The 25,919-nt window shown below is 73.1% G+C and overlaps 1 protein-coding gene across 1 annotated transcript; it reads right to left on the bottom strand.

Moving 5' to 3' along the window:
- Window positions 1-1,017: 1,017 nt before the first annotated feature.
- On the bottom strand, window positions 1,018-25,653 carry KDM6B (lysine demethylase 6B; the record flags this gene model as incomplete). Its single annotated transcript, XM_064501088.1, has 18 exons — window positions 1,018-1,313; window positions 2,880-3,050; window positions 4,954-5,080; window positions 5,950-6,091; window positions 7,157-7,344; window positions 8,476-8,590; window positions 9,375-9,523; window positions 10,266-10,334; window positions 10,734-10,798; window positions 12,084-12,289; window positions 12,939-13,044; window positions 15,054-15,180; window positions 16,297-17,963; window positions 19,126-19,419; window positions 21,666-21,797; window positions 22,556-22,717; window positions 23,711-23,803; window positions 25,420-25,653. Coding segments are annotated over 18 exons (4,071 nt in total), but the record flags the coding sequence as incomplete, so codon positions are not given.
- Window positions 25,654-25,919: the final 266 nt, after the last annotated feature.

The raw sequence follows: 25,919 nt of genomic DNA, 5'->3' as shown, positions 1-25,919 counted from the left end.
GGACACCGGGACCCCCCCCATGTCACAGTATTACCAGGACATTTGGGGGGGGGGGCACCCGGATGGGGTGTCACCAGGTCACAGTGACACCCCCCCTCCATCACCGGTACTCGGGGGTCACCGGGGCCCCCCCAGGACACAGGGTCCCCCCCATGACACGGCCCCCTCCAATCCCCCCCCCCCCCCCAGGGACCCAGACCAGGGGCCAGGGGACCCCCCCCCCCAGCCCGACCCCCCCCGCAATAAATAAAGCGACCCCCCCCCCGCATATAAATTAAAAAAGAGGCAAAAAAAAAGACCATTTACAAAAAAAAAACCCAAAAGAGGCTCGGGGGGGGGCACCCCAAGGTCCCCCCCCGCAGGGGAGGGGGCCCCGCTGCCCCCCCCCTTTGCACCATGGTTTGGGGGGGGGGACCCTGGGGTGGCCCCCCCCTTGTAGACCTGAGCCCCCCCACATAAAGAGGGGAGCGGTGGGGGGGGCACCCCAAAATGCCCCCTCCCCTGGGCCCCCCCCCGGCCCGGACCCGTATTGGGGGGGGGGTGGCTGGTTGGGGGGGGGGGGGGGCCCCTCTGGGGCGAGAGTTTTTGGTTGATAAAAGGTCCGGCAAATTGCCCCCCCCAAATAACCCCCCCCAGCACCCCCTTAATGCTGTGGGGGGGGGCACGGGACCCCCCCCCGGGGCCCCCCTGAGTTATGGGGGGCAGCCGGGACCCCCCCAAGATACAGGGGGGGGGCAGTGGGACCCCACCGTTATGGGGGGCAGTGACCCCCCCCCCGGTCTGGTGGGTCCCAGGGACCCCCCCCAGACCCCTCTGAGTGATGGGGGGGGCAGTGGGGACCCCACAGGGACCCCCCCAAAGTCTGGAGGGGGGGGCAAAAGACCCCCCCCCCCCACGCCCCCCCGCTGTGCTGGGGGGGGTTCCCTTCCCCCCCATTTTGGAGGGGGGGGGATTTCATTCCTATAAATTGCTATTTTTGTAAAAAATGCGTTTTTTTTTTTTTTAACCCCCAACCTGCCCCCCCCCAGCCCCCCCCCAAACCCCCCCTCGGCGAAAGGCGCCCCAAAACCCCTCTGCGTCCGTCCGTGCGTCCGTCTGTCCGTCCGTGCCCCCCCTCCCCGGTCCTGGCGCGGCTCGGCGGCGGGCGGGGGGGGCGCCAAGTTTTGGGGCGGTTTCTCCGCGAATAAATAAAAAGTGTTCGTGGGGGTGGGGGGGGGTGGCACCCCCCCCCCCAATTGTCCCCGCGTCCCCATCGCGGGCGCCCAGGATCCGCCTGGGCCGGGCAGGGCTCATCTGCCGCCGGGCGACGCCACCTGCAACGGCACCCGCCGCCCCCCCCCCCCCGTCAGCGGGGCCCAGGCGTCCGGGGGAGCCCCCCACTCCGCCACCAACCCGGGGGGACGTGGGGAGGGGACACGGGGACCCGCTGGGGGGGGGACGGGGCCCTGGGGGACAGCGGGAGGAGATGGGGACGCTGGGTGGCACTGGGTGACGCAGGACCCACGGCGAGGGGACGGGGGCCATGGGTGGCACCGGGAGGGCATAGGGACACGGGGTGACACTGGGGATGGGAACAGTGAGTGACACTGGGTGACATGGGACCCATGGTGAGGGGACGGGGGCCATGTGTGACACCAGGAGGAGACAGGGACCCTGGGTGCCACCATGAGGAGATAGGGACCATGGGTGCCACCAGGGAGGGACGGGGCCCTTGGTGCCACCAGGGAGGGACGGGGATCATGGGTGCCACCAGGGAGGGATGGGAACCTTGGGTGCCACCACAAGGAGACAGGGACCTTTGGTGTCACCAGGAGAAGATGGGGACCCTGGGTGCCACCATGAGGAGATAGGGACCATGGGTGCCACCAGGGAGGGACGGGGCCCTTGGTGACACCAGGGAGGGACGGGGATCATGGGTGCCACCAGGGAGGGATGGGAACCTTGGGTGCCACCACAAGGAGACAGGGACCTTTGGTGTCACCAGGAGAAGATGGGGACCCTGGGTGCCACCAGGGAGGGACAGGGACCCTGGGTGCAACCAGGGAGAGACGAAGACCCTGGGTGCCACCAGGGAGGGATGGGGACCCTGGGTGCCACCAGGAGGGAGTCGGGGTGGCGACTGTGGCACAGGGGGGGTGTCCCCAGGGTGCAGGGGGGGGGTCCCCGTGGCCCATAAGGGTGTCCCCGTGGCGCGGGGGGGGGGTCCCCAGGGTGCAGGGGGGGTCCCCATGGTGGAGGGGGTGTCCCTGTGGCACAGGGGGTGTCCCCAAGGTGCAGGGGGGGTCCCCATGATGGAGGGGGTCCCCGTGGCACAGGAGGTGTCCCCAAGGTGCAGGGGGGGGGTCCCCATGATGGAGGAGGTCCCCATGGTGCAGGGGGGGGGGTCCCCATGGTGGAGGGGGTCCCCATGGCACAAGGAGGGTGTCCCCAGGGTGCAGGGGGGGGTCCCCATGGTGGAGGGGGTCCCCATGGCCCATAGGGGCGTCCCCGTGGCGCAGGGGGGGGTCCCCATGGTGGAGGGGGTCCCCATGGCACAGGGAGGGTGTCCCCAGGGTGCAGGGGGGGGGTCCCCATGGTGGAGAGGGTCCCCATGGCCCATAGGGGCGTCCCCGTGGCGCAGGGGGGGGGTCCCCATGGTGGAGGGGGGCCCCATGGCCCGGGGGGTGTCCCCATGGCCCGGGGGGTGTCCCCAGGGTGCAGGGGGGGGGTCCCCACGCGGGAGGGGGTCCCCGTAGGCCAGGGGTGTCCCTGTGGCCCGGGGGGTGTCTCCATGGCCTGGGGGTGTCCCCATGGCCCGGGGGTGTCCCTGTGGCCCGGGGGGTGTCCCCGTAGCCTGGGGGGTGTCCCGTGGGGCGCGGGGGCGGGGGGGGGGCACGCACCAGGGTGAAGGCGTCGTAGATGTGCATGAGCTCCTCGGTCTTGTACTGCTCGAGGACGACGACGCCGGCCAGGGCGCCGCTGCGGCGCCGGGCGCAGCCCTCGCAGTGCACCAGGTAGGTGTTGCGGCCCCCCGTCTCGCTCGTCACAAACAGGATGTTGAACACCTCCACCTGCGCCACCGCCACCTCAGCGCCGTGTCCCCATGGCCGGGCCACCCCCTCCCCGGGTCCCCGCACGTCCCCGGGGCCTCCCCGGGGCCTTGTCCCCATGTTGAACACCTCCACCTGCGCCACCGCCACCTCAGCGCCGCGTCCCCATGGCCGGGCCACCCCCTCCCCGGGTCCCCGCACGCCCCCGGGGCCTCCCCGGGGCCTTGTCCCCATGTTGAACACCTCCACCTGCGCCACCGCCACCTCAGCGCCACGTCCCCATGGCCGGGCCACCCCCTCCCCGGTCCCCGCACGCCCCTGGGGCCTCCCCGGGGCCTTGTCCCCATGTTGAACACCTCCACCTGCGCCACCGCCACCGCCTCAGCGCCGCGTCCCCATGGCCGGGCCACCACCCCCCGGGGTCCCCGCACGCTCCCGGGGCCTCCCCGGGGCCTTGTCCCCATGTTGAACACCTCCACCTGCGCCACCGCCACCGCCTCAGCGCCGCGTCCCCATGGCCGGGCCACCACCCCCCGGGGTCCCCGCACGCTCCCGGGGCCTCCCCGGGGCCTTGTCCCCATGTTGAACACCTCCACCTGCGCCACCGCCACCTCAGCGCCACGTCCCCATGGCCGGGCCACCACCCCCCGGGGTCCCCACACGCCCCTGGGGCCTCCCCGGGGCCTTGTCCCCATGTTGAACACCTCCACCTGCGCCACCGCCACCGCCTCAGCGCCGCGTCCCCATGGCCGGGCCACCCCCTCCCCGGGTCCCCGCACGTCCCCGGGGCCTCCCCGGGGCCTTGTCCCCATGTTGAACACCTCCACCTGCGCCACCGCCACCGCCTCAGCGCCGCGTCCCCATGGCCGGGCCACCCCCTCCCCAGGTCCCCGCACGTCCCTGGGGCCTCCCCGGGGCCTTGTCCCCATGTTGAACACCTCCACCTGCGCCACCGCCACCTCAGCGCCGCGTCCCCGCGGCCGGGCCACCCCCCCTCTGGGTCCCCGCACGTCCCCGGGGCCTCCCTGGGGCCTGTCCCTGTGGCTCATCCCCGTGGCATGTCCCCGTGATCCATCCCCGGGGCCTGTCCCCGTGGCCTTGTCCCCGTGGCCTTGTCCCCGTGGCCTGAACCCATGGCCTGTCCCCACGGCCGGTCCCCGTGGCCTTGTCCCTGTGGCCTTCACCCCATGGCCTGTCCCCATGGCTGGTCCCCATGGCCTTGTCCCCGTGGCCTGAACCCATGGCCTGAACCCGTGGCCAGTCCCCATGGCCTTGTCCCCATGGCTTTCTCCCCATGGCCTGTCCCCACAGCTTGTCCCCGTGGCGTTGTCCCCGTGGACTTGTCCCCATGGCTTTCTCTTCATGGCCTGTCCCCACAGCTTGTCCCCGTGGCGTTGTCCCCGTGGACTTGTTCCCGTGGCTGGTCCCCATGGCTGGTCCCCGTGACCTTGTCCCCATGGCTTTCTCTCCATGGCCTGTCCCCACAGCTTGTCCCCGTGGTGTTGTCCCCATGGCCTTGTCCTCATGGCCTGTCCCCACAGCTTGTCCCTATGGCCTTGTCCCTGTGTCCAGTCCCCATGGCCTGTCCTTGTGGCTCATCCCTGTGGCTCGTCCCCATGGCCCATCCCCACAGCCTGTCCCCACGGCTTGTCCCCGTGGCCTTGTCCCCGTGGCCTGTCCCCATGGCTGGTTCCCATGACCTTGTCCCTGTGGCCTTGCCCTGTGGCCCATTCCCGTGGCCTTGTCCCTGAGGCCTCGTCCCTGTGGCTCATCCCTGTCGCCTGTCCCCATAGCCTGTCCCTGTGGCTCATCCCCATGGCAGAAGACATTTTAGGGCAAAAACGCGGCGGGATGGGGCCAGGCAGCCGGGCGGTGGCACGTGGCCGTGGGGGCCACGGCGGGGCCGCGGCGCGGCCGCACTCACGTCGCACTCGTTGCAGTAGTAGGCCGGCTCGTCCTTCACCCGGCCCTGGTAGGCGATCTTCTTGCCGGCGCGCACCAGGCTCTCCCGCTGCACCTGGCAGTGCTTGATGGACTGCATGAGGCAGTACCTGGCGCGGGGACACGCGGGGGACACGCGGGGGACACATGTGGGACACGTGCTGTGCCGTGGCCCCGGGGGCACCGGCCCTGGGCCACCTCCCGGATCCAGCCCCAGGGTCACCCCTGGCCCGGCGCGGCCCCGTCCCCGATGCCGTGCCGTCCCCGACGTGGCCCTGTCCCCACATGGACCCATCCCTGGTGTCCCCAAACCCAAAGTGCCCCTGTCCCCACATGGACCCATCACTGGTGTCCCCAATCCCAACGTGGCCCTGTCCCCACATGGACCCATCACTGATGTCCCCAATCCCGATGTGGCCCTGTCACCCACATGGACCCATCACTGGTGTCCCCAATCCCGATGTGGCCCTGTCCCCACATGGACCCATCACTGGTGTCCCCAAACCCAACATGTCCCCGTCCCCCACGTGGACCCATCACTGGTGTCCCTAAAGCCAGTGTGGCCCTGTCCCCCACGTGGACCCATCACTGGTGTCCCTAAAGCCAGTGTGGCCCTGTCCCCAACGTGGACCCATCCCCGGTGTCCCCAATCCCAACGTGGCCTTGTCCCCAACATGGCCCCACCCCTGGTGTCCCCAGTACTGACGCGCCCTTGTCCCCCATATAGTCCCATCCCCATTGTCCCCAGTCCCAACGTGGCCTTGTCCCCAACATGGCCCCATCCCTGGTGTCCCCAGCCCCAGCGTGGCCCTGTCCTCAGGGTCACCCTGATCCCAACGCGGTCGCAGTCCCATCCCTGTCCCCGATCCTGACGTGGCCCCATCCCCAGCGTAACCCCAACCCCGACGTGGCCCCGTCCCTGTCCCCGGTGTCACCCCGTCCCCGGTGTCACCCCGTCCCCGCCGCGGCCCCCCCTCACTTGATCATCTTGTAGAGGTCGGGGTCGCTGATCTTGACGGTGCGGGCCACGTTCCAGGAGACGTGGATCATGGGCACGATGGACTTGACGTTCTTCACCTCGTTCCACTCGTAGCGCTCCAGGGCCAGCTGGTACTGGTAGGCTGGGGCACGGGGGGGGGGACACGCAGGCGTGAGGCCATGGCGTGTCCCCTGCCCCGTGGCAGGTCCCTTGGTGTCCCCCCAGCCCCCGTCCCCCTCGCGTCCCTGGTGGGAACCGGTGAGGACCCTGGAGCGTCCCCCCCCCTTGGTGTCCCCGCACCCCACGTCCCCCTCGCATCCCCTTGGTGTCCCCCTTGGTGTCCCCGCACCCCAGGTCCCCCCGCGTCCCCTTGGGGTACTGGCGAGGGGGCCCCCCCGGTGTCCCCACACCCCACGTCCCCCTCGCATCCCTGGGGGGACCGGTGAGGACCCCAGAGCGTCCCCCCTTGGTGTCCCCCTTGGTGTCCCCGCACCCCACATCCCCCCGTGTCCCGAGGACCGGTGAGGACCCCCTTGGTGTCCCCCCCGGCGTCCCCCGCCCCAGGTCCCCCCGTGTCCCCTTGGGGTACTGGTGAGGGGCCCCTTAGTGTCCCCCTTGGTGTCCCCCACCCCAGCTCCCCCCGCGTCCCCTGGGTACCGGTGAGGACCCCCTCGGTGTCCCCCCCCGCGTCCCCCGCCCCAGGTCCCCCCGCGTCCCCTGGGTACTGGTGAGGACCCCCTTGGTGTCCCCCCCCGCGTCCCCCGCCCCAGGTCCCCCCGCGTCCCCTGGGTACCGGTGAGGACCCCCTCGGTGTCCCCCCCGGCGTCCCCCGCCCCAGGTCCCCCCACGTCCCCTTGGGGTACCGGTGAGGGGCCCCTTGGTGTCCCCCCCCCGGTGTCCCCCACACCAGGTCCCCCCGCGTCCCCTGGGTTACCGGTGAGGACCCCCTCGGTGTCCCCCCCGGCGTCCCCCGCCCCAGGTCCCCCCGCGTCCCCTGGGTACCGGTGAGGGGCCCCTTGGTGTCCCCCCCGGTGTCCCCCGCCCCAGGTCTCCCCGCGTCCCCTGGGTACCGGTGAGGGGCCCCTTGGTGTCCCCCCCGGCGTCCCCCGCCCCAGGTGCCCCCGCGTCCCCTGGGTTACCGGTGAGGACCCCCTCGGTGTCCCCCCCGGCGTCCCCCGCCCCAGGTGCCCCCGCGTCCCCTGGGTACCGGTGAGGGGCCCCACGTTCCAGGCGATGTTGTTGCACCAGCCGGTGGCCTGCACCCAGTGCACGGTGCCGGCGTTGATCCACACCAGGTCGCCGGGGCGCTGGATGAAGCGGTACACCGGGATGTTGGACTTGTACAGGTCCTCCAGGATGGGCCACCACGAGCCCGTCAGGTAGTCCACGCCGTGCCTGCCGCCACACGGGGCGGGGTCAGCCCGCGCCGGCCCCGCCCCCTCCCTGCCTGGCCACGCCCCCTCCCCGCCTGACCACGCCCCAAAGCCTGGTCCCGCCCCCCTTACTGCATGGTCCCACCTCCATATGGCCCGGCCCCACCCCTGACTCACTGGCCCCGCCCCCTTACTGCCTGGCCCCGCCCCAACACCATGGCCCCACCCCTGACACCATGGCCCCACCCCAGACTCCCTGGCCCCGCCCCCTTACTGCCTGGCCCCGCCCCAAAGCCTGGTCCCGCCCCCCTTACTGCATGGCCCCACCCCCATATGGCCCGGCCCTGCCCCTGACTCCCTGGCCCCGCCCCCTTACTGCCTGGCCCCGCCCCAACACCATGGCCCCACCCCTGACACCATGGCCCCACCCCGGACTCCCTGGCTCCGCCCCCTCCCTGCCTGACCCCGCCCCAAAGCCTGGTCCCGCCCCCCCTTACTGCATGGTCCCACCCCCATATAGCCTGGCCCCGCCCCCTTACTGCCTGGCCCCGCCCCCCACACCATGTCCCCGCCCCTGACTCCATGGCCCCGCCCCCTTACTGCCTGGCCCCACCCCAATACCATGGCCCCACCCTGACTCCCTGGCCCTGCCCCCCCTGCATGGCCCCACCCACGCAGCCCCACCCCCACTTGGCTCCACCCCCTCCACTGGGCTCCACCTCCCTGTGCTGACTCCACCCCCACCTGGCTCCACCTCCCTGCTTTGGCTCCACCCCCTCTTGACTCCACCCCCACCTGGCCCCACCCTATATTGGCTCCACCCCCGTCCCACTGCCACAGCCCCTCCCCTGACTCCCTGGCCCCGCCCCCTTACTGCCAGGCCCCGCCCCAAAACCATGGCCCCACCCCTGACTCCCTGGCCCCACCCCCACTGCCTGGCCCCGCCCATGCAGCCCTGCCCCCACTTGGCTCCACCCCCACCTGGCTCCACCCCCTGCGCTGACTCCACCCCACCTGGCCCTGCCCACTCAGCGCCTGGTTGGGTCTCTGCACCAGCCCCGCTCCCCTAGCCCCGCCCCCCGGTGTGGCCCCGCCCCCACACCGTGGCCCCGCCCCCACACCGTGGCCCCGCCCCCCGTGGCCCCGCCCTCACTTGTCGCAGAAGGCGCTGATGGTCTCCCAGTAGTGCTCGTGCACCGCGAACCACTCGCAGTCGCCCGGCCCGATGTTGATGTTCACCGAGCAGAAGTTGTTGTTCTCCTGGTGGCCTGCGGGACCCGGCGTCACGCGGTGTCACCTGCCCCGGGTCCCCTCCGGGTCCCCCCCCGGCGTCACGCGGGGCCCCCCCGCCCCGGGTCCCCCCCAGCGCCCCGCGATGCCACCGCCACGTCCCCGCGGCCCCCTGCCCTCCACCGTCCCCACGCCCGTCTGTCCTGCTGTGTCCCCTGTCCCCTGCTGTCACTGCGTCCCCATGTCCTCCTGATGTCCCTGTGCCCCCCTGCTGTGTCCCCATGCCCCGTGTCCCCTGCTGCCCGTGTCCCCATGTCCTCCTGTCCCTTCATCTCCCTATGTTCCCATGCCCCATGTCCCTCTGCTGTCCCCATGTTCCTGATGTCCCCTGCTGTCCTTGTATCCCCCCCTTGTCTCTGTGTCCTCCACCCCCATTTCTCCTCACCCTGCTGTCCCCGTGTCCCCGCTGTCCCCACTGTCCCCGTGTCCCCGCATCCACGTGCCCTGCCATCCCTGTGTCCTCCCATATCCCCATGTCCCTGCTGTCCCTGTGTCTCCCCGTGTCCCTTGTCCCGCTGTCATGTCCCCCCATGTGCCCGTGTGCCCCCATGTCCCCCGCCCCATGTCCCTGTGTCCCTCCGTGTTTCCGTGTGCCCCCGTGTCCCACTGTCCCCGTGTGCCCCCATGTCCCCCCGCATCCTGCTGTCCCTGTGTGCCCCTGTGTCCCGCCGTCCCCGTGTCCCCCCGTGTCCCCCCGTGGGCCCCCACGTCCCGCCATCCCCGTGTCCCCCCGCGCGCCGTGGTCCCGGGGGGCTCGCTCACCCGGCGTGCGGCTGCCCGGCACCTTCATGTAGAGCTGCACGGTGTTCATGCCCAGGATGGTGTGGCCCACGTGGCTCAGCATGTTCCCCGTGGACGAGACCCGCATGAAGGCCGGCAGCTTCAGCAGCTCCTGCAGCTGCGGCTTCCACCTGCGCGGCACCGCGTCACCACCGGCCACGGCACCGCCGGCCACGGCACCACCGGCCACGGCACCCGCAGCCCCACGGCACCGCCGGCCACGGCACCGCCGGCCACGGCACCACCGGCCACAGCACCGCCAGCCACGGCACCGCCGGCCACAGCACCACCGGCCACGGCACCACCGGCCACGGCACCGCCGGCCACAGCACCGCCGGCCACGGCACCCGCCGCCCCATGTCACCACGGGCCACGGCACCCACAGCCATGGCATCCATTGGCCATGGCACCCACTGCCGTGTCACCACAGGCCATGGCACCCACTGGCAGTGTCACCCGGGGGCCGCATCACCCGCTGCTGTGTCACCCGCTGGCTGCGTCACCATAGGACACCTCAGCCGTGGGCTGTGTCACCCACTGACCGTGTCACCCGCTGCTGTGTCACCCGCTGGCTGCGTCACCATAGGACACCTCAGCCGTGGGCTGTGTCACCCACTGACCATGTCACCCGCTGCTGTGTCACCCGCTGGCTGCGTCACCATAGGACACCTCAGCCATGGGCCGTGTCACCCACTGACCGTGTCACCCGCTGCTGTGTCACCCGCTGGCTGCGTCACCATAGGACACCTCAGCCGTGGGCTGTGTCACCCACTGACCGTGTCACCCGCTGCCCGTGTCAGCCGCTGCCTGTGGCACCCACTATCCGTGTCACCCGCTGCCCCGTGTCACCCGCTGCCCGCGTCACCCGCTCACCGCTTGGCGTCCGAGAGGTCGATGTTGGTCCCGAACTTGATGATCTGGTGGGATTTCTGGTCGGGGTTGCTGCGGGGGGGGGAGGGCACGGGGTCACGCGTGGCACCCCGGGGGGTACGGGGACCCCCCCGGTGGCATGGGACCCCCCCAGTGACACCCCAGGGACACCCTGGGAGTACGGGGACCCCCCCAGTGGCACCGGGACACCCTGGGGGCACCCTGGGGGTATAAAGACCCCCCCAATGACACCCCAGGGACACCCTGGGGGTACGGGGACCCCCCCAGTGGCACCGGGACCCCCTGGGGACCCCCTGGGGGTATAAAGACCCCCCCAATGACACCCCAGGGCCACCCTTGGGGTACACGGACCCCCCCGATGACACCCTGGGGGTACAGGGACCCCCCGCCCCCCATTGAGCCCCACACCAGCGGTGTCCCCAGCGGAGGGGGGGCCCCGGGTGGCCCTACCTGGGGGGGGTCTCGGTGGTGCTGTCGGGCTCTTCGGCCTCATCGTCTTCGCTGTCCTTATCCTCCTGCCAGGGGAGGCGGCGTCAGGACCCCCCGGGGGCAGGGTGGGACCCCCTGGGGGCAGGGTGGGACCCCCCCGGGCAGGATGGGACCCCCCCAAGCAGGATTTGACCCCCCCTTGGAGTCGCCTTGGACCCCCCAAAACCAGCTGGGATCCCCCAGGGGCAGAACAGGACCCCAAGTGCCCCGTGTCCCCATGTCCCACTGCCCCACACCCCACGTCCCCCCGTGTCCTGTGTCACCCTGCCCTGCAGCCCCCGTGTCCCCTGCGGCCCCCATGTCCATGTCCCATGTCCCCCTGCCCTGCGGCCCCCATGTCCCCTGCGGCCCCCGTGCCCACTGCGGCCCCCGTGTCCCCTGCATCCCCTGTGTCCCGAGTCCCCCATGTCCCCCCTGTGTGCCCCTGCAGCCCTATGTCCCCTGTGTCCCTCATGTCTCCTGCATCCCCTGTGTCTCCCATGTCCCCTGCATCCCCCGTGTCCCCCGTGTCCCCCTGCATCCCCCGTGTCAGCTGCATCCCCCATGTCCCCTGTATCCCCCGTGTCCCCTGCAGCCCCTGTGTCCCCTGCATCCCCCATGTCCCCTGCATCCCCCGTGTCCCCTGTATCCCCCGTGTCCTCTGCAGCCCCCGTGTCCCCTGCATCCCCCGTGTCCCCTGTATCCCCTGTGTCCCCTGCAGCCCCCGTGTCCCCTGTATCCCCCGTGTCCTCTGCAGCCCCCGTGTCCCCTGCAGCCCCCGTGTCCCCTGCATGCCCCGTGTCCCCTGTGTCCCCCTGCATCCCCCGTGTCCCCTGCATCCCCCATGTCCCCTGTATCCCCCGTGTCCCCTGCAGCCCCTGTGTCCCCTGTATCCCCCGTGTCCCCTGCATCCCCCGTGTCCCCTGTATCCCCCGTGTCCCCTGCAGCCCCCGTGTCCCCTGCATCCCCCGTGTCCCCTGTATCCCCCGTGTCCCCTGCAGCCCCCGTGTCCCCTGCATGCCCCGTGTCCCCTGTATCCCCCGTGTCCCCTGCAGCCCCTGTGTCCCCTGCAGCCCCCATGTCCCCTGCATCCCCCGCGTCCCCGGTATCCCCCGTGTCCCCTGCATGCCCCGTGTCCCCTGTATCCCCCGTGTCCCCTGCAGCCCCCGTGTCCCCTGCATCCCCCGTGTCCTCTGCAGCCCCCGTGTCCCCTGCATGCCCCGTGTCCCCTGTATCCCCCGTGTCCTCTGCAGCCCCCGTGTCCTCTGCAGCCCCCGTGTCCCCTGCATGCCCCGTGTCCCCCCCGCGTCCCCCGCGTCCCCCGCGTCCCACCTGCAGGGACTCCTGGAAGGAGGAGGCCTGGTACTGGGCGTACTTGGCGATGGTGGTGTGCGAGCGGCTGCTCTCGCAGGGCCACACCTGGCGCGTGCCCGACAGGTCCCAGTTCTCGTCGGAGGGCTGCTGCACCTGCGTGCGCACCTCCACCGCGTGCTCCCCGCTCGCCTCCACCAGCGTCTTGGTGCTGAACAGCCCCAGGTCTGGGGGGGGGATTGTGTGGGTGCCCCCCCGCCGGGCACCGGGGACACGGGGGACGTGGGGACGCGGGGACACGGGGACACGGGGGGCTGCTGCACCTGCGTGCGCACCTCCACCGCGTGCTCCCCGCTCGCCTCCACCAGCGTCTTGGTGCTGAACAGCCCCAGGTCTGGGGGGGGGGATTGTGTGGGTGCCCCCCCGCCGGGCACCGGGGACACGGGGGACGTGGGGACACAGGGACACGGGGGGCGCGGGGGGCTGTCGGGGGCTGCTGCACATGCACGGGCGCGTGCGGGCACAGTCGTGGGCGGGTGTGCGCAGGCACAGGCGTGCATAGGGTGTGCACAGCCACGTGCAGCTGTACACAGCCGCACGCGGATGCACACAGGCACAGGCGAGCGTGGGACATGTGAGAGTGTTCACAGGCGTGCGCAGGCACAGGTGTGTGTAGGGCGTGCACAGGCGTGCGCGGGTGTGCACAAGCGTGCGCGGGTGTGCGCGGGGGGGGTCACTCACTGAAGCGCAGGGAGCCGGCGAGCCCCCGTGCACGGGTGCAGGCGTGCGTGGGGTGTGCGCAGGCGTGCGCGGGTGTGCACAGGCGTGTGCGGGTGTGCACAGGCGTGCGCGGGTGTGCGCGGGGGGGTCACTCACTGAGGCGCAGGGAGCCGGCGAGCCCCCGGATGACGGTGATGGGGTTCTTGGGGTCGGTGCAGAACTGCAGCAGCACCGGCGAGAAGGCGTCCCGCTTGCTCTCCAGCTGCGGGGGGGGGCCGGGGGGGGGGGCGTGAGCGGCCAATCCACGCCCTCGGCCCGCCCCCTGCCCCGCCCCCCGGCCAATCACACCGCCAGCCCCCACTGCCAGCCCCCAATCGGCGCCTGACCCTGCCTGCCGGCCAATCAGCACCCGGCACTGGCTGATACAGTGCCTGCGAGCCAATCAGCAACTGACCCGACCAGCCGGCCAATCACCACCTGGCGCTGCCTGACGCGGGGCCTGTGAGCCAATCAGCGCCTGACCCAACCAACCGGCCAATCGGCACTGGGATCCAGCTGATTCCAGGCCTGTGGGCCAATCAGCACACAGATGTCTGTCGTGCTCCTCCCCAAGGCTACAGGCCAATCAGCAGCCGACCTTGCCTGCGGGCCAATCGGCACGCAGACTTCTGCCCCTGCCCACGTGTGGGCCAATCGGTGCCCTAGCAGTTGTTGCTGCCCGGCATGCCAGCCAATCAGCACGCAGACATCTGTCACTACCCGACCTTTGGACCAATCAGCACCTGGACAACTGCCAACCCACCCTCCCCCCACCCCCCCAGCGCATGAGCCAATCAGTGCACAGACATCTGTCACTACCCGGCATGCCGGCCAATCAGCACCCTGAAATCTGTCCCTCCGCTGTGTGGGCCAATCAGCATGCAGACCCCACCTCCCAGGGTCAGGGGCCAATCAGCATGCAGACTCCACCCCCTTGGCACAGGGGCCAATCAGCATGCAGACCCCGCCCCCTTGACACACAAGCCAATCAGCACGCAGTGCTTCCCCCCATTCAAAGAGCTGGCGCGCATGCAGCCCCCCCAGGGGGGGGGCGGGCCATGGGCAGGCCCCGCCCCCGGGGGCACAGGGGGCCAATGGGGGCACGGGGGGGGCACTCACGTAGATGCTGGGCGTGGGGGGGTTGAGCTTGTCGCGGGGCAGCGGCTGCTGGGGGCACGGGGGGGGCCCTGGGGGTGCGGGGGGGGCGCAGGGGGGTCCGGGGGGGGCACTCACGTAGATGCTGGGCGTGGGGGGGTTGAGCTTGTCACAGGACAGCGGCTGCTGGGGGCGCGGGGGGGGCCCTGGGGGCGCAGGGGGGGCGCGGGGGGGGTCCGGGGGGGGCACTCACGTAGATGCTGGGCGTGGGGGGGTTGAGCTTGTCGCGGGGCAGCGGCTGCTGGGGGCGCGGGGGGGGCCCTGGGGGCGCAGGGGGGGCGCGGGGGGGGCACTCACATAGATGCTGGGCGTGGGGGGGTTGAGCTTGTCGCGGGGCAGCGGCTGCTGGGGGCGCGGGGGGGGCCCTGGGGGCGCAGGGGGGGGCGCGGGGGGGTCCGGGGGGGGCACTCACGTAGATGCTGGGCGTGGGGGGGTTGAGCTTGTCGCGGGGCAGTGGCTGCTGGGGGCGCGGGGGGGGCCCTGGGGGCGCGGGGGGGGCGCAGGGGGGGCGCGGGGGGGGCACTCACGTAGATGCTGGGCGTGGGGGGGTTGAGCTTGTCGCGGGGCAGCGGCTGCTGGGGGTGCAGGGGGGGCCCTGGGGGCGCACGGGGGGCGTGGGGGGGTCCGGGGGGGGCACTCACGTAGATGCTGGGCGTGGGGGGGTTGAGCTTGTCGCGGGGCAGCGGCTGCTGGGGGCGCGGGGGGGGCCCTGGGGGCGCAGGGGGGGGCGCGGGGGGGTCCGGGGGGGGCACTCACGTAGATGCTGGGCGTGGGGGGGTTGAGCTTGTCGCGGGGCAGCGGCTGCTGGGGGTGCAAGGGGGGGCCCTGGGGGCGCAGGGGGGGCGCGGGGGGGTCCGGGGGGGGCACTCACGTAGATGCTGGGCGTGGGGGGGTTGAGCTTGTCGCGGGGCAGCGGCTGCTGGGGGCGCGGGGGGGGCCCTGGGGGTGCGGGGGGGTCCGGGGGGGGCACTCACGTAGATGCTGGGCGTGGGGGGGTTGAGCTTGTCGCGGGGCAGCGGCTGCTGGGGGCGCGGGGGGGGCCCTGGGGGTGCGGGGGGGTCCGGGGGGGGCACTCACGTAGATGCTGGGCGTGGGGGGGTTGAGCTTGTCGCGGGGCAGCGGCTGCTGGGCGTCGACGCGGGGCTTCACGGACTGGGCGGGCGAGAGGTACGACTCCCTGAAGCGGCCCTTGGGGCGGGCGTGCCTGCGGGGACAGCGCCGCACCCCCGTGTCACCCCCGCGGCACCCGGTGTCACCCCGCCTCGCCACCCCCCCGGCACCCCCCGGCACCCCCGCCCTCGCCCGGGGCTCCCATGGGGGCACGGTGCGGCGCCTGCCTGCAGGGACAGCGCTGCACCCCTGTCACCCCTGCGTCACCCGGTGTCACCCCGCACTGTCACCCCCCGTCGTCACCCGGTGTCACCCCCCGTCACCCCCGCCCTCGCCCTCTGCATCCCCACGAGAGCTGCCACGTCCCCGTGCGAGGCCCCCACGTCCCCGTAGGAGCCCCCAGGTCCCTATAGGAGACCCCCAGTCCCTATAGGAGCACTGTAAGAGCCCCCAGGTCCCTATAGCAGTACCCCGGTCCCTATAGGAGCGCTGTAGGAGCCCCCAGGTCCCTATAGCAGTACCCCGGTCCCCACAGGAGCCCCCCTGGTCGCTGTAGGAGCCCCCAGGTCCCCATAGGAGCCCCCCAGTCCCCATAGGAGCCCTCGTGGTCCCTATAGGAGCTCTCAGGTCCCTGTAGGAGCCCCCCTGGTCCCCGTAGGAGCCCCATAGGAGCCCCCAGATCCCCATAGGAGCCCCATAGGAGCCCCCAGGTCCCTATAGGTGCCCTCAGGTCCCTGTAGGAGCCCCCTGGTCCCCGTAGGAGCCCCATAGGAGCCCCCAGGGCCCCATAGGAGCCCCATAAGAGCTCCCAAGTCCCCGTAGGAGCCCCATAACAGCCCCCAGATCCCCATAGGAGCCTCCAGGTCCCCATAGGAGCCCCATAAGAGCCCCCAGGTCCCCATAGGAGCCCCCTGGCCCCCATAGGAGCCCCCAGGTCCCCGTAGGAGCCCCATAAGAGCCCCCAGGTCCCCGTAGGAGCCCCCAGGTCCCCATAGGAGCCCCATAAGAGCCCCTAGGTCCCCGTAGGAGCCTCCAGGTCCCCGCAGGAGCCCCTAGGTCCCCATAGGAGCCCCCAGGTCCCCGCAGGAGCCCCCAGGTCCCCGTAGGAGCCCCATAACAGCCCCCAGATCCCCATAGGAGCCTCCAGATCCCCATAGGAGCCCCCTGGCCCCCGTAGGAGCCCCCCCGGCCCCACGGCGGCGGCACTCACTTGCTGGCGCGCACCACGTCGGCGGCGCTGTGCTCGATGGTGAGCTTGCCCAGGGGCAGGCGCGGCTCCTCCACCTCGGAGGCGATGAAGGTCTCCTTGTCGCCGCTCTCCACCTTGATGAGCCGGATCTTGAGCTCCTTGGGGGGCCCCTCGGTGAAGGAGCGCAGCTTGAGCAGGTCGGCCGAGCTCATGAGGCCCGGCGCCGCGGCGGCGGGGGGTGCCGGGGGGGGCGGCGGCGGCGGGGGCGGCGGCGGCGGCGGGGGCGGCTGGGGGGGGGCCGCCTTGGCCTGGCCCGGGGGGCCGCCGGCGGCCTCCTGCACGCCGGGGCTCTGCAGGTCCAAGGTGGCCAGGACGGGCCGGTTCCTCTCCTTGCGGGGCGCCTTGGCGTCGCGGTGGTGGTGGTGGTGGTGGTGGTGGTGGTGGTGGTGGTGGTGGCGGCGGCGGTGGTGGCGGCCGCCGTCGCCGTCGTCGCCGTCGCCGTCGTCGCGGGGGGGCCGCCGGTGCCGCTCCTTGCGGCGGGGCGGCGGCGGCGTGGGGGGCCGGGGGCGGCCCGCCTGCTCCGCCAGCGTCTCGCAGGCCCGGCTGATCTCCTCCAGCGCCTCCGTCCTGGGCGCCGGGGCCGGCGGCGCCTCCGCCCCCGCCTCCGCCCCCGCCGCGCCCGCCCGGCCCGCCGCTGAGGTAGCGAGTTGCGATGGCGGCGGCGGCGGCGGCGGCGACGGCGGCGGTTTGGGCCCCCCCGGCCGCCCCCGCTTCTGCCCCTCCAACATGTCGGCCAGGGACTTGAGGAGGTCGGCGGCGGCCTTGGGCGCCTCGGGCCGCTCGTCCCGCTTGCCGAAGGGGTAGAGCCGCGGCGGCTCGGGCGGCTCCGGGCCCGGGGGGGCCCCGAAGGCGGCCGCCTTGGGCCGGGCCAGCGGCGGGGGGCCGGGCAGCGGCGGCGGGGGGGGCGGCGGCGGCGGGGGGGGCGGCGGCGGCGGCGGGGGGGGGAAGGCGCCTTCCTCCCGCTCGTCCTCCTCTTGCCGGATCGACTCGTCCAGCATCCTCATGATGTTGGCCAAGCCGTCGGGGAGGATCTTGGAGAACTCGGGCGGCTCCTCGAACTGGTCCTCCAAGGGGGGGCCGGCGAAGTCGAAGAGGCGCCGCGCGGCCCCCCCGGCCCCCGCCGGCTCCGGCGGCTCGGCGGCGGCAGTCTTTGGATAGGCGGGGGGCGGCGGCGGGGGGCTGGGGGGGGGCCGGCAGCTTCCTGAGGTTTCGGGGAGGCCCTGGGGGGGCCTGGCCTCGCGGGGGGGGGGCTCCAGCCAGAAATCGGGGGGGGGGCCTTGCTCTTGCTCTTCCTCCTCCTCCCGGGGGCGGCGGAAAGGCGGCGAGGGCGCCGGGGGGCTGGGGGGGGGCGGGCGGCGGGCGGGGGGCTCCGGGTACCCCCCCGCGGGGGGGTCGCCGCCGGCGTCGCCGAAGAGGAGGCAGTCGAGCGGGTCCCCCCCCCCGCCGGCCGCCCGGGGCTCGCCGAGCCAGGCCAGGGGGGGCCGGGGCTCGAGGCCGGCGGCCGGGGGGGGCGGGCGGCAGCAGGGCAGGCTGGGGGGGCCGGGGGCCGCGGGGCCGGGCGCCCCCCCCGGCCCCCCCGCGCCCTCCGCCGGCGGCTCCGGGGCCGGCGTTTGGTAGCGCTCGGGACCCTGCGGGGGTTTGGGGGGGGGGGGAGGGATGTGGGGGGGGGGTCAGGGGGGCGCCCGAAATGCCCCCTTGCCCCCCCTCGATGTGGTCCCCAAAGGGGGGCTGCTGACCCCCTCCCTGGTCCCTGGGTACAACAGGTCCTGCCCCCCAACAGGCCCTGCTGCCCCCCAACACTCCCTGCTGCCCCCCAACACCCCCCTGCTGCCCCCCAACACCCCGCTGCTGCCCCCCAACAGCCCCTGCTGCCCCCCAACACCCCGCTGCGGCCCCCCAACAGCCCCTTCTGCCCCCCAACACCCCCCTGCGGCCCCCCAACACCCCCCTCCGGCCCCCCAACAGCCCCTTCTGCCCCCCAACACCCCGCTTCTGCCCCCCAACAGCCCCTGCTGCCCCCCAACACCCCCTTCTGCCCCCCAACACCCCGCTGCTGCCCCCCAACACCCCCCTCCGGCCCCCCAACAGCCCCTTCTGCCCCCCAACACTCCGCTTCTGCCCCCCAACACCCCCCTGCGGCCCCCCAACAGCCCCTGCTGCCCCCCAACACCCCGCTTCTGCCCCCCAACACCCCCCTGCGGCCCCCCAACAGCCCCTGCTGCCCCCCAACACCCCGCTGCTGCCCCCCAACAGCCCCTTCTGCCCCCCAACAGCTCCTGCTGCCCCCCAACACCCCGCTGCTGCCCCCCAACACCCCCCTGTGGCCCCCCAACAGCCCCTGCGGCCCCCCAACAGCCGCTGCTGCCCCCCAACAGCCCCTTCTGCCCCCCAACAGCTCCGCTGCCCCCCAACACCCCCTTCTGCCCCCCAACAGCTCCTGCTGCCCCCCAACAGCCCCTTCTGCCCCCCAACACCCCCCTGAGGCCCCCCAACAGCCCCTTCTGCCCCCCAACACCCCCCCCGCTGCCACCCCCAACCCTGTCCCCATCCCTGTCCCCACAAGGCCGGGGCTGTCCCCCCCAGTCCCCCATGTCCCCCCCAGTCCCCCATGTCCCCCCCGCAGTCCCCATCACCCTCTCCCATCCCCCCCGTCCCGTGTCCCCCCCCCCGTGTCCCCCCCCCCACCGCACTCACGAGGCCGGGGCTGGGTCCCCCCTGTCTCCTGGGTCCCCCCGTCCCCTCATCCCCCCCCGTGTCCCCCCCGTGTCCCCCCCCCGCCGCGGTACTCACGAGGCCGGGGCTGGGCCCCCCCCGGGGGAGCGTGCTGGTGGCGGGGGTGCCCGGGGGGGGGCGGGGGGCGTAAGGCACGCAGGCGATGGGTGCTGGTGAGGCGCCGGGGGTGGCGCGCGCCCGGCGGGCCCGGCCGTCCCTAAGGTCACTTCCGCGGGGGCCGGGGGGCGCGGGGGGCGCCGGGGGCGCGGGGGGGCCGGGGGCCGCCGCCGGCAGCCGCAGCGGCGGGGGGGGCTGCGAGCCGTAGGCCGGCGGCGGGAAGGGCAGCGGCTGGGCCGCCAGCCCCCGCGGCTCCTGCGGGAGGGACCCACTCGGTGACACGGGGACACGCGTGGGGACGCGGGGGGGACGTAAGGGACACGGGGACATGGGGACATGCGGGGACATGGGGACACGCGGCTGGGCCGCCAGCCCCCGCGGCTCCTGCGGGAGGGACCCACTCGGTGACACGGCGACAGGCGCAGGGACACGGGGGGGACGTAAGGGACACGGGGACACGCGGGGACATGGGGACACGCGGCTGGGCCGCCAGCCCCCGCGGCTCCTGTGGGAGGGACCCACTCGGTGACACGGGGACACGCGTGGGGACACGGGGACACACATGGGGACACGGGGACACGCGGGGACATGGGGACACGCGGCTGGGCCGCCAGCCCCCGCGGCTCCTGCGGGAGGGACCTGATCAGGGACACGGGGACACGCGTGGGGACACGGGGACACACATGGAGACACGGGGACATGGGTACACGGGGACATGGGGACACGCGGGGACATGGGGACACGCGGCTGGGCCGCCAGCCCCCGCGGCTCCTGCGGGAGGGACCTGATCAGGGACACGGGGACACGCGTGGGGACACGGGGACACACATGGAGACACGGGGACATGGGTACACGGGGACATGGGGACACGCGGGGACATGGGGACACGCGGCTGGGCCGCCAGCCCCCGCGGCTCCTGCGGGAGGGACCCGATCGGGGACACGGGGACATGGGGACACGCAGGGACGCGGGGACATGCGGGGACATGGGGGGGGACACAGGGACACGCGGGGACATTGGGACACACGGGGACGCAGGGGGACACGGGGAAACGTGGGGACGCATGGGGACATGGGGACATGGGTGCAGGGACACGGGGACACGGGTGCGGGGATGCGCAAGGACACGGGGACACGGAGACACGGGGACACAGGTGTGGGGATGCGCGGGGACATGGGGACATGGGTTAGCAGCATGGGCATGGGGACACACAGGGACAGGGGGGTCAGCAGCATGGGGACATGGGCATAGGGCACGCGGGGACACGGGCATGGGACATGTGGGGACAGGTGCAGGGACACAGGCACGGGGACACGCGGGGACACGGGCACGGGGACACAAGGGTCAGCAACACACAGGGGCACAGGCACAAGGGCACGGGGACACGGGCGCCAGCGACGTGGGGACATGGGCAGGGGTGGCACGGAGTGTCCTGGTGACACACGGGGGTCCAGGGGGACACTCAGGGCTCCCCGGGGGGGGGACATCGGGGTCACCGGGGGTCCCCGTGATACACAGGGGGTCCAGGGGTGACACAGGGGGTGGCAGGGAGGGTCCCGGCATCAAACGGTGCGTCCCGGGGGGGGGGGAAGCGGGGCTGGCGGCGGGAGTCCCGGTGACACAGGGGGGTCGGGGTGACACGGGGGTGACACCGGGGGTCCCGACATCACGCGGTGCATCCCCAGGGGGGTGACACCGAGGGTTCCGCTGTTGCGCGGTTCGTCCCCGGGGGGTGACGCGGGGCTGGCGGCGGGGGTCCGAGTGACACAGGGGGGTCGGGGTGACACGCGGGTGACAGCGGGGGTCCTGGTGACACAGGGGGGTCGGGGTGACGCAGGGGTGACAGCGGGGGTCCCGACATCACGCGGTGCATCCCCGAGGGGGTGACACCGAGGGTCCCGCTGTTGCGCGGTTCGTCCCCGGGGGGTGACGCGGGGCTGGCGGCGGGGGTCCGGGTGACACAGGAGGGTCGGGGTGACGCAGGGGTGACACCGGGGGTCCCGACATCACGCGGTGCATCCCCGAGGGGGTGACACCGAGGGTCCCGCTGTTGCGCGGTTCGTCCCCGGGGGGTGACGCGGGGCTGGCGGCGGGGGTCCGGGAGACACAGGGGGGGTTGGGGTGACGCGGGGGTGACAGCGGGGGTCCTGGTGACACAGGGGGGTTGGGGTGACGCGGGGGTGACACCGGGGGTCCCAGCGTCGCGCAGTGCGTCACCAGCAGGGGGACGCGGGGCTGGCGGCGGGAGTCCCAGTGACACAGGGGGGTCGGGGTGACACGCGGGTGACAGCGGGGGTCCTGGTGACACAGGGGGGTTGGGGTGACGCGGGGGTGACACCGGGGGTCCCGACATCACGCGGTGCATCCCCGAGGGGGTGACACCGAGGGTCCCGCTGTTGCGCGGTTCGTCCCCGGGGGGTGACGCGGGGCTGGCGGCGGGGGTCCGGGTGACACAGGGGGGTGGGGGTGACGCGCGGGTGACAGCGGGGGGGCGGCGGTACCTGTCTGTCGGGGGGGGCGCCGTTCCTGCGCTCGGGCCAGGCCTCCCCGGGCACCGGGCTCCAGAGCCCCGGCGTGGGCAGGGCGTAGTGGGGGGGCCCCGGCGGGTGCTGCCCCCCGGCGCCCGGCCCCCCCTGGCCACGGCGGCGCGTCAGGGGAGGGGCCGCCGCCGGGACCCCCCCCCCCGTTATTTATCCCCCCCCACAATGTCCCCTGGCCCTGTTTTGTGCCCCCCACCCCGTTATTGACCCCCGCCTCAGCCCTATTATCACCCCCCCAGCCCTGACATTGCCCCCCCCGGCCCTGTTATCGCCCCCCAGCCCTGTTATTGCCCCCCCCAGCCCTGTTATTGCCCCCCAAACCCCCTTGTCACCCCCCCCACCCTGTTATTGCCCCCCTCCAGTCCCATCTGATGCCCCCCAGGCCCCGTTATTGCCCCCCCACCCCGCTTTGTGCCCCCCCCAGCCCCCTTGTCGACCTCTCCAGACCCATTTGGTGCCCCCCCGGCCCGGTTATTGCCCCCCCGGCCCCATTGTCACCCCCCCCAGCCCCATTATGGCCCCTCCAGCCCCCTTGTCGCCCCCCCACCCCGTTATTGCCCCCTCACGGCCCATTTGGTGCCCCCCCGACCCCATCCTCACCCCCCCGGCCCTATTCTTGTCCCCCAGACCCATTATTGCCCCCCCCAGCCCCCTTGTCACACCCCTGGCCCCATTCATGTCCCCCCTGCCGGCCCCGTCTGTGCCCCCCCAGCCCTGTCCTTGCCCCCCCCCCCGGCCCTATGATTACCCCCCCCAGCCCTGTTATGGCTTCTCCAACCCCCTTGTCACCCCCTTGTCACCCCCCCGTCCCATTATTGCCCCCCCCCCGGCCCGTCCATGCCCCCCCGCACCTGCTGGGGGCTGCCGCTCCTCCTGCGCTTGGCGGGGCTGGGCAGCTCGTTGGGGGGGGGCCCGGGGGGGGGCGCGGGGGGCCCCGGCTGCCCCGTCGGCGCCTCGGGGGGGGCCGCCGGCCGCTTCAGCTGGGCGCCCCGCTTGGCCGAGAAGCTCCTCTTCTTGGGGGGGCGCGGGGGGGTCACGGCTGCCCGGGCCCCCCCCCCGGGGTCTAACAGCCCCAAGGACCCCCCCCTCCCCGTGGTGGGGCACAGCCCCCCTCCCTGGGGTCCCCCAGCGTCCCCAGTGTCCTGTTCCCAGTGTCCCCAGTGCCCCCCAGTGTCCCTTCCCCAATGCCCCCTCATCCGCAGCACCCCCCATCTCCAGTCCCCCCAGTATCCCTCCTCCCCAGTATGCCCAGTGCTCCCAGTGCCCCATCCCAGTCCCCCCAGTATGCCTCCTCCCCAGCACGCCCAGTGTCCCCCAGTGTCCCGTCCCAGGCCCCCCAGTATCCCTCCTCCCCAGCACGCCCAGTGCTCCCAGTGTCCCCAGTGCCCCCCAGTATCCCTCCTCCCCAGCACGCCCAGTGCTCCCAGTGTCCCCAGTGTCCCCCATCCCAGTCCTCCCAGTATCCCTCCTCCCCAGCACGCCCAGTGCTCCCAGTGTCCCCAGTGCCCCCCATCCCAGTCCTCCCAGTATCCCTCCTCCCCAGCACGCCCAGTGCTCCCAGTGTCCCCAGTGCCCCCCATCCCAGTCCTCCCAGTATCCCTCCTCCCCAGCACGCCCAGTGCTCCCAGTGTCCCCAGTGCCCCCCATCCCAGTCCTCCCAGTATCCCTCCTCCCCAGCACGCCCAGTGCTCCCAGCATCCCATCCCAGTGCCCCCATATCCCCATCCCCGTCCTCCCAGTGCCCCGTCCCCCATCCCCAGTGTCCCCTTCCCAGTCCCCCCAGTGCCCCCAGCCCCCCCCAGCCCCCCCCGCAGTGCCCCGGGCCCCCTCCCCAGTGCCCCCAGCCCCCCCCAGTGCCCCGGGCCACCCTCCCCAGTGCCCCCAGCCCCCCCCAGCCCCCCCCCAGTGCCCCGGGCCCCCCTCCCCAGTGCCCCCAGCTCCCCATAGCCCCTCCCCAGCCCCCCCCCAGCCCCCTGGGCCCCCCCCCGCGCCCCCCCCGGCCTCACCTCGAGGTGCAGCAGGTTCCACACTTGCTGCAGGGGCGGCAGCGTCCTGGCCCGGGGGTGGGAGGGGCCCGAGTGGAAGCTCCACAGCTGGGCCTGGGGGGGGGACAGGGCGTGAGGGACCCCCGGGGACGGCCCCCGCCACCCCCGGGGTCCCCTGCTGCCCCCCCGGGGTCCCCTGCCACCCCCGGGGTCCCCAACCCTGGGGTCACCTGTCCCTTATGTCTCCCCCTGTCCCCAGTGTCCCCCCAAGTCCCCGCAGGAACCGTGGTGGCGATGGTGGCACCCCAGGGCCACCGTGTCCCCTGTGTCCTCCTGTCCCCAGTGTCCCCCCACGTCCCTGCAGGCGCCATAGTGGCGATGGTGGCACCCCAGGGCCACCACATCCCCTGGTCCCTTGTCCTCAATGTCCCCCCATGTCCCTACAGGTGCCGTGGTGGCGATGGTGGCACCCCAGGGCCACCACATCCCCTGGTCCCTTGTCCCCAATGTCCCCCCACGTCCCTGGGGGTGCCGTGGTGGCGATGGTGGCACCCCAGAGCCACCACATCCCCTGGCCCCTTGTCCCCAGCGTCCCCCCACGTCCCTGCAGGCGCCGCGGTGGCGATGGTGGCACCCCAGGGCCACCACATCCCCTGGTCCCTTGTCCCCAATGTCCCCCCATGACCCTACAGGTGCCGTGGTTGTGACACTGGCACCCCAGGGCCACCACATCCCCTGGTCCCTTGTCCCCAGCGTCCCCCCATGACCCTACAGGTGCCGTGGTTGTGACAGTGGCACCCCAGGGCCACCACATCCCCTGGTCCCTTGTCCCCAGTGTCCCCCCATGACCCTACAGGCGCCGTGGTTGTGACAGTGGCACCCCAGGGCCACCACATCCCATGTCCCCCTGTCCCCAATGTCCCCCCACATCCCTGGGGGTGCTGTGGTGGCAATGGTGGCACCCCAGGGCCACCACATCCCCTGGTCCCTTGTCCCCAATGTCCCCCCACGTCCCTACAGGTGCCATGGTTGTGGCGGTGGCACCCCAGGGCCACCACATCCCATGTCCCCCTGTCCCCAATGTCCCCCCACATCCCTGGGGGTGCCGTGGTGGCAATGGTGGCACCCCAGGGCCACCACATCCCCTGGTCCCTTGTCCCCAATGTCCCCCCACGTCCCTACAGGTGCCGTGGTGGCGATGGTGGCACCCCAGGGCCACCACATCCCCTGGTCCCTTGTCCCCAATGTCCCCCCACGTCCCTGGGGGTGCCGTGGTTGTGACGGTGGCACCCCAGGGCCACCACATCCCCTGGTCCCTTGTCCCCAATGTCCCCCCATGTCCCTGGGGGTGCCGTGGTGGCGATGGTGGCACCCCAGGGCCACCACATCCCCTGGTCCCTTGTCCCCAATGTCCCCCCACGTCCCTACAGGTGCCGTGGTGGCGATGGTGGCACCCCAGGGCCACCACATCCCCTGGTCCCTTGTCCCCAATGTCCCCCCATGTCCCTGGGGGTGCCGTGGTTGTGACGGTGGCACCCCAGGGCCACCACATCCCCTGGTCCCTTGTCCCCAATGTCCCCCCACATCCCTGGGGGCGCCGCGGGGGCGGTGGTGGCACCCCAGGGCCACCACATCCCCCGTCCCCCCGTCCCCAACGTCCCCCCACGTCCCTGGGGGCGCCGCGGGGGCGGTGGTGGCACCCCAGGGCCACCCGGTCCCCCGTCGCCCACCTGCGGGAGGCGGCCGAGGCGGGGGCCGCCGTCGCCGGGGGGGCCGTCGGGGGGGCGGCGGTAGCGGGCGGCGCTGCGGTAGCAGTGCAGGGCCTCCTCCACCTCCTGCTCCGACTCGTAGAGCTGCCCCAGCTGCTCCCAGAGCTGCGGCTGCGCCGGGTCGCGCAGCAGCGCCTGCACGCAGCCCTCCAGCGAGGCCAGCTTCCCGGGGGGGGGCCGCGGCAGCGCCCTGGGGGGGGCACGGGGGGGTCAGGGGCTGGCCGGGACCCCCACCCCGGTCCCCGTCACCCTGCACCCCCATACGGCCACGTTCCGCCCCGTTCGCCCCCGTGCACGGCCCTCCAGCGAGGCCAGCTTCCCGGGGGGGGGCCGCGGCAGCGCCCTGGGGGGGGCACGGGGGGGTCAGGGGGTGGCCGGGACCCCCACCCCGGTCCCCGTCACCCTGCACCCCCATACGGCCACGTTCGCCCCCGCGCACGGTGCTGCACGCGGCCCTCCAG

This window comes from Dromaius novaehollandiae, chromosome 32, assembly GCF_036370855.1.
Source record: "Dromaius novaehollandiae isolate bDroNov1 chromosome 32, bDroNov1.hap1, whole genome shotgun sequence".
In the NCBI taxonomy this organism is placed as follows: domain Eukaryota; kingdom Metazoa; phylum Chordata; class Aves; order Casuariiformes; family Dromaiidae; genus Dromaius; species Dromaius novaehollandiae.
The sequence above is the reverse complement of the archived record's forward strand: the minus strand, read 5'-3'. Positions and strand labels throughout refer to the sequence as shown.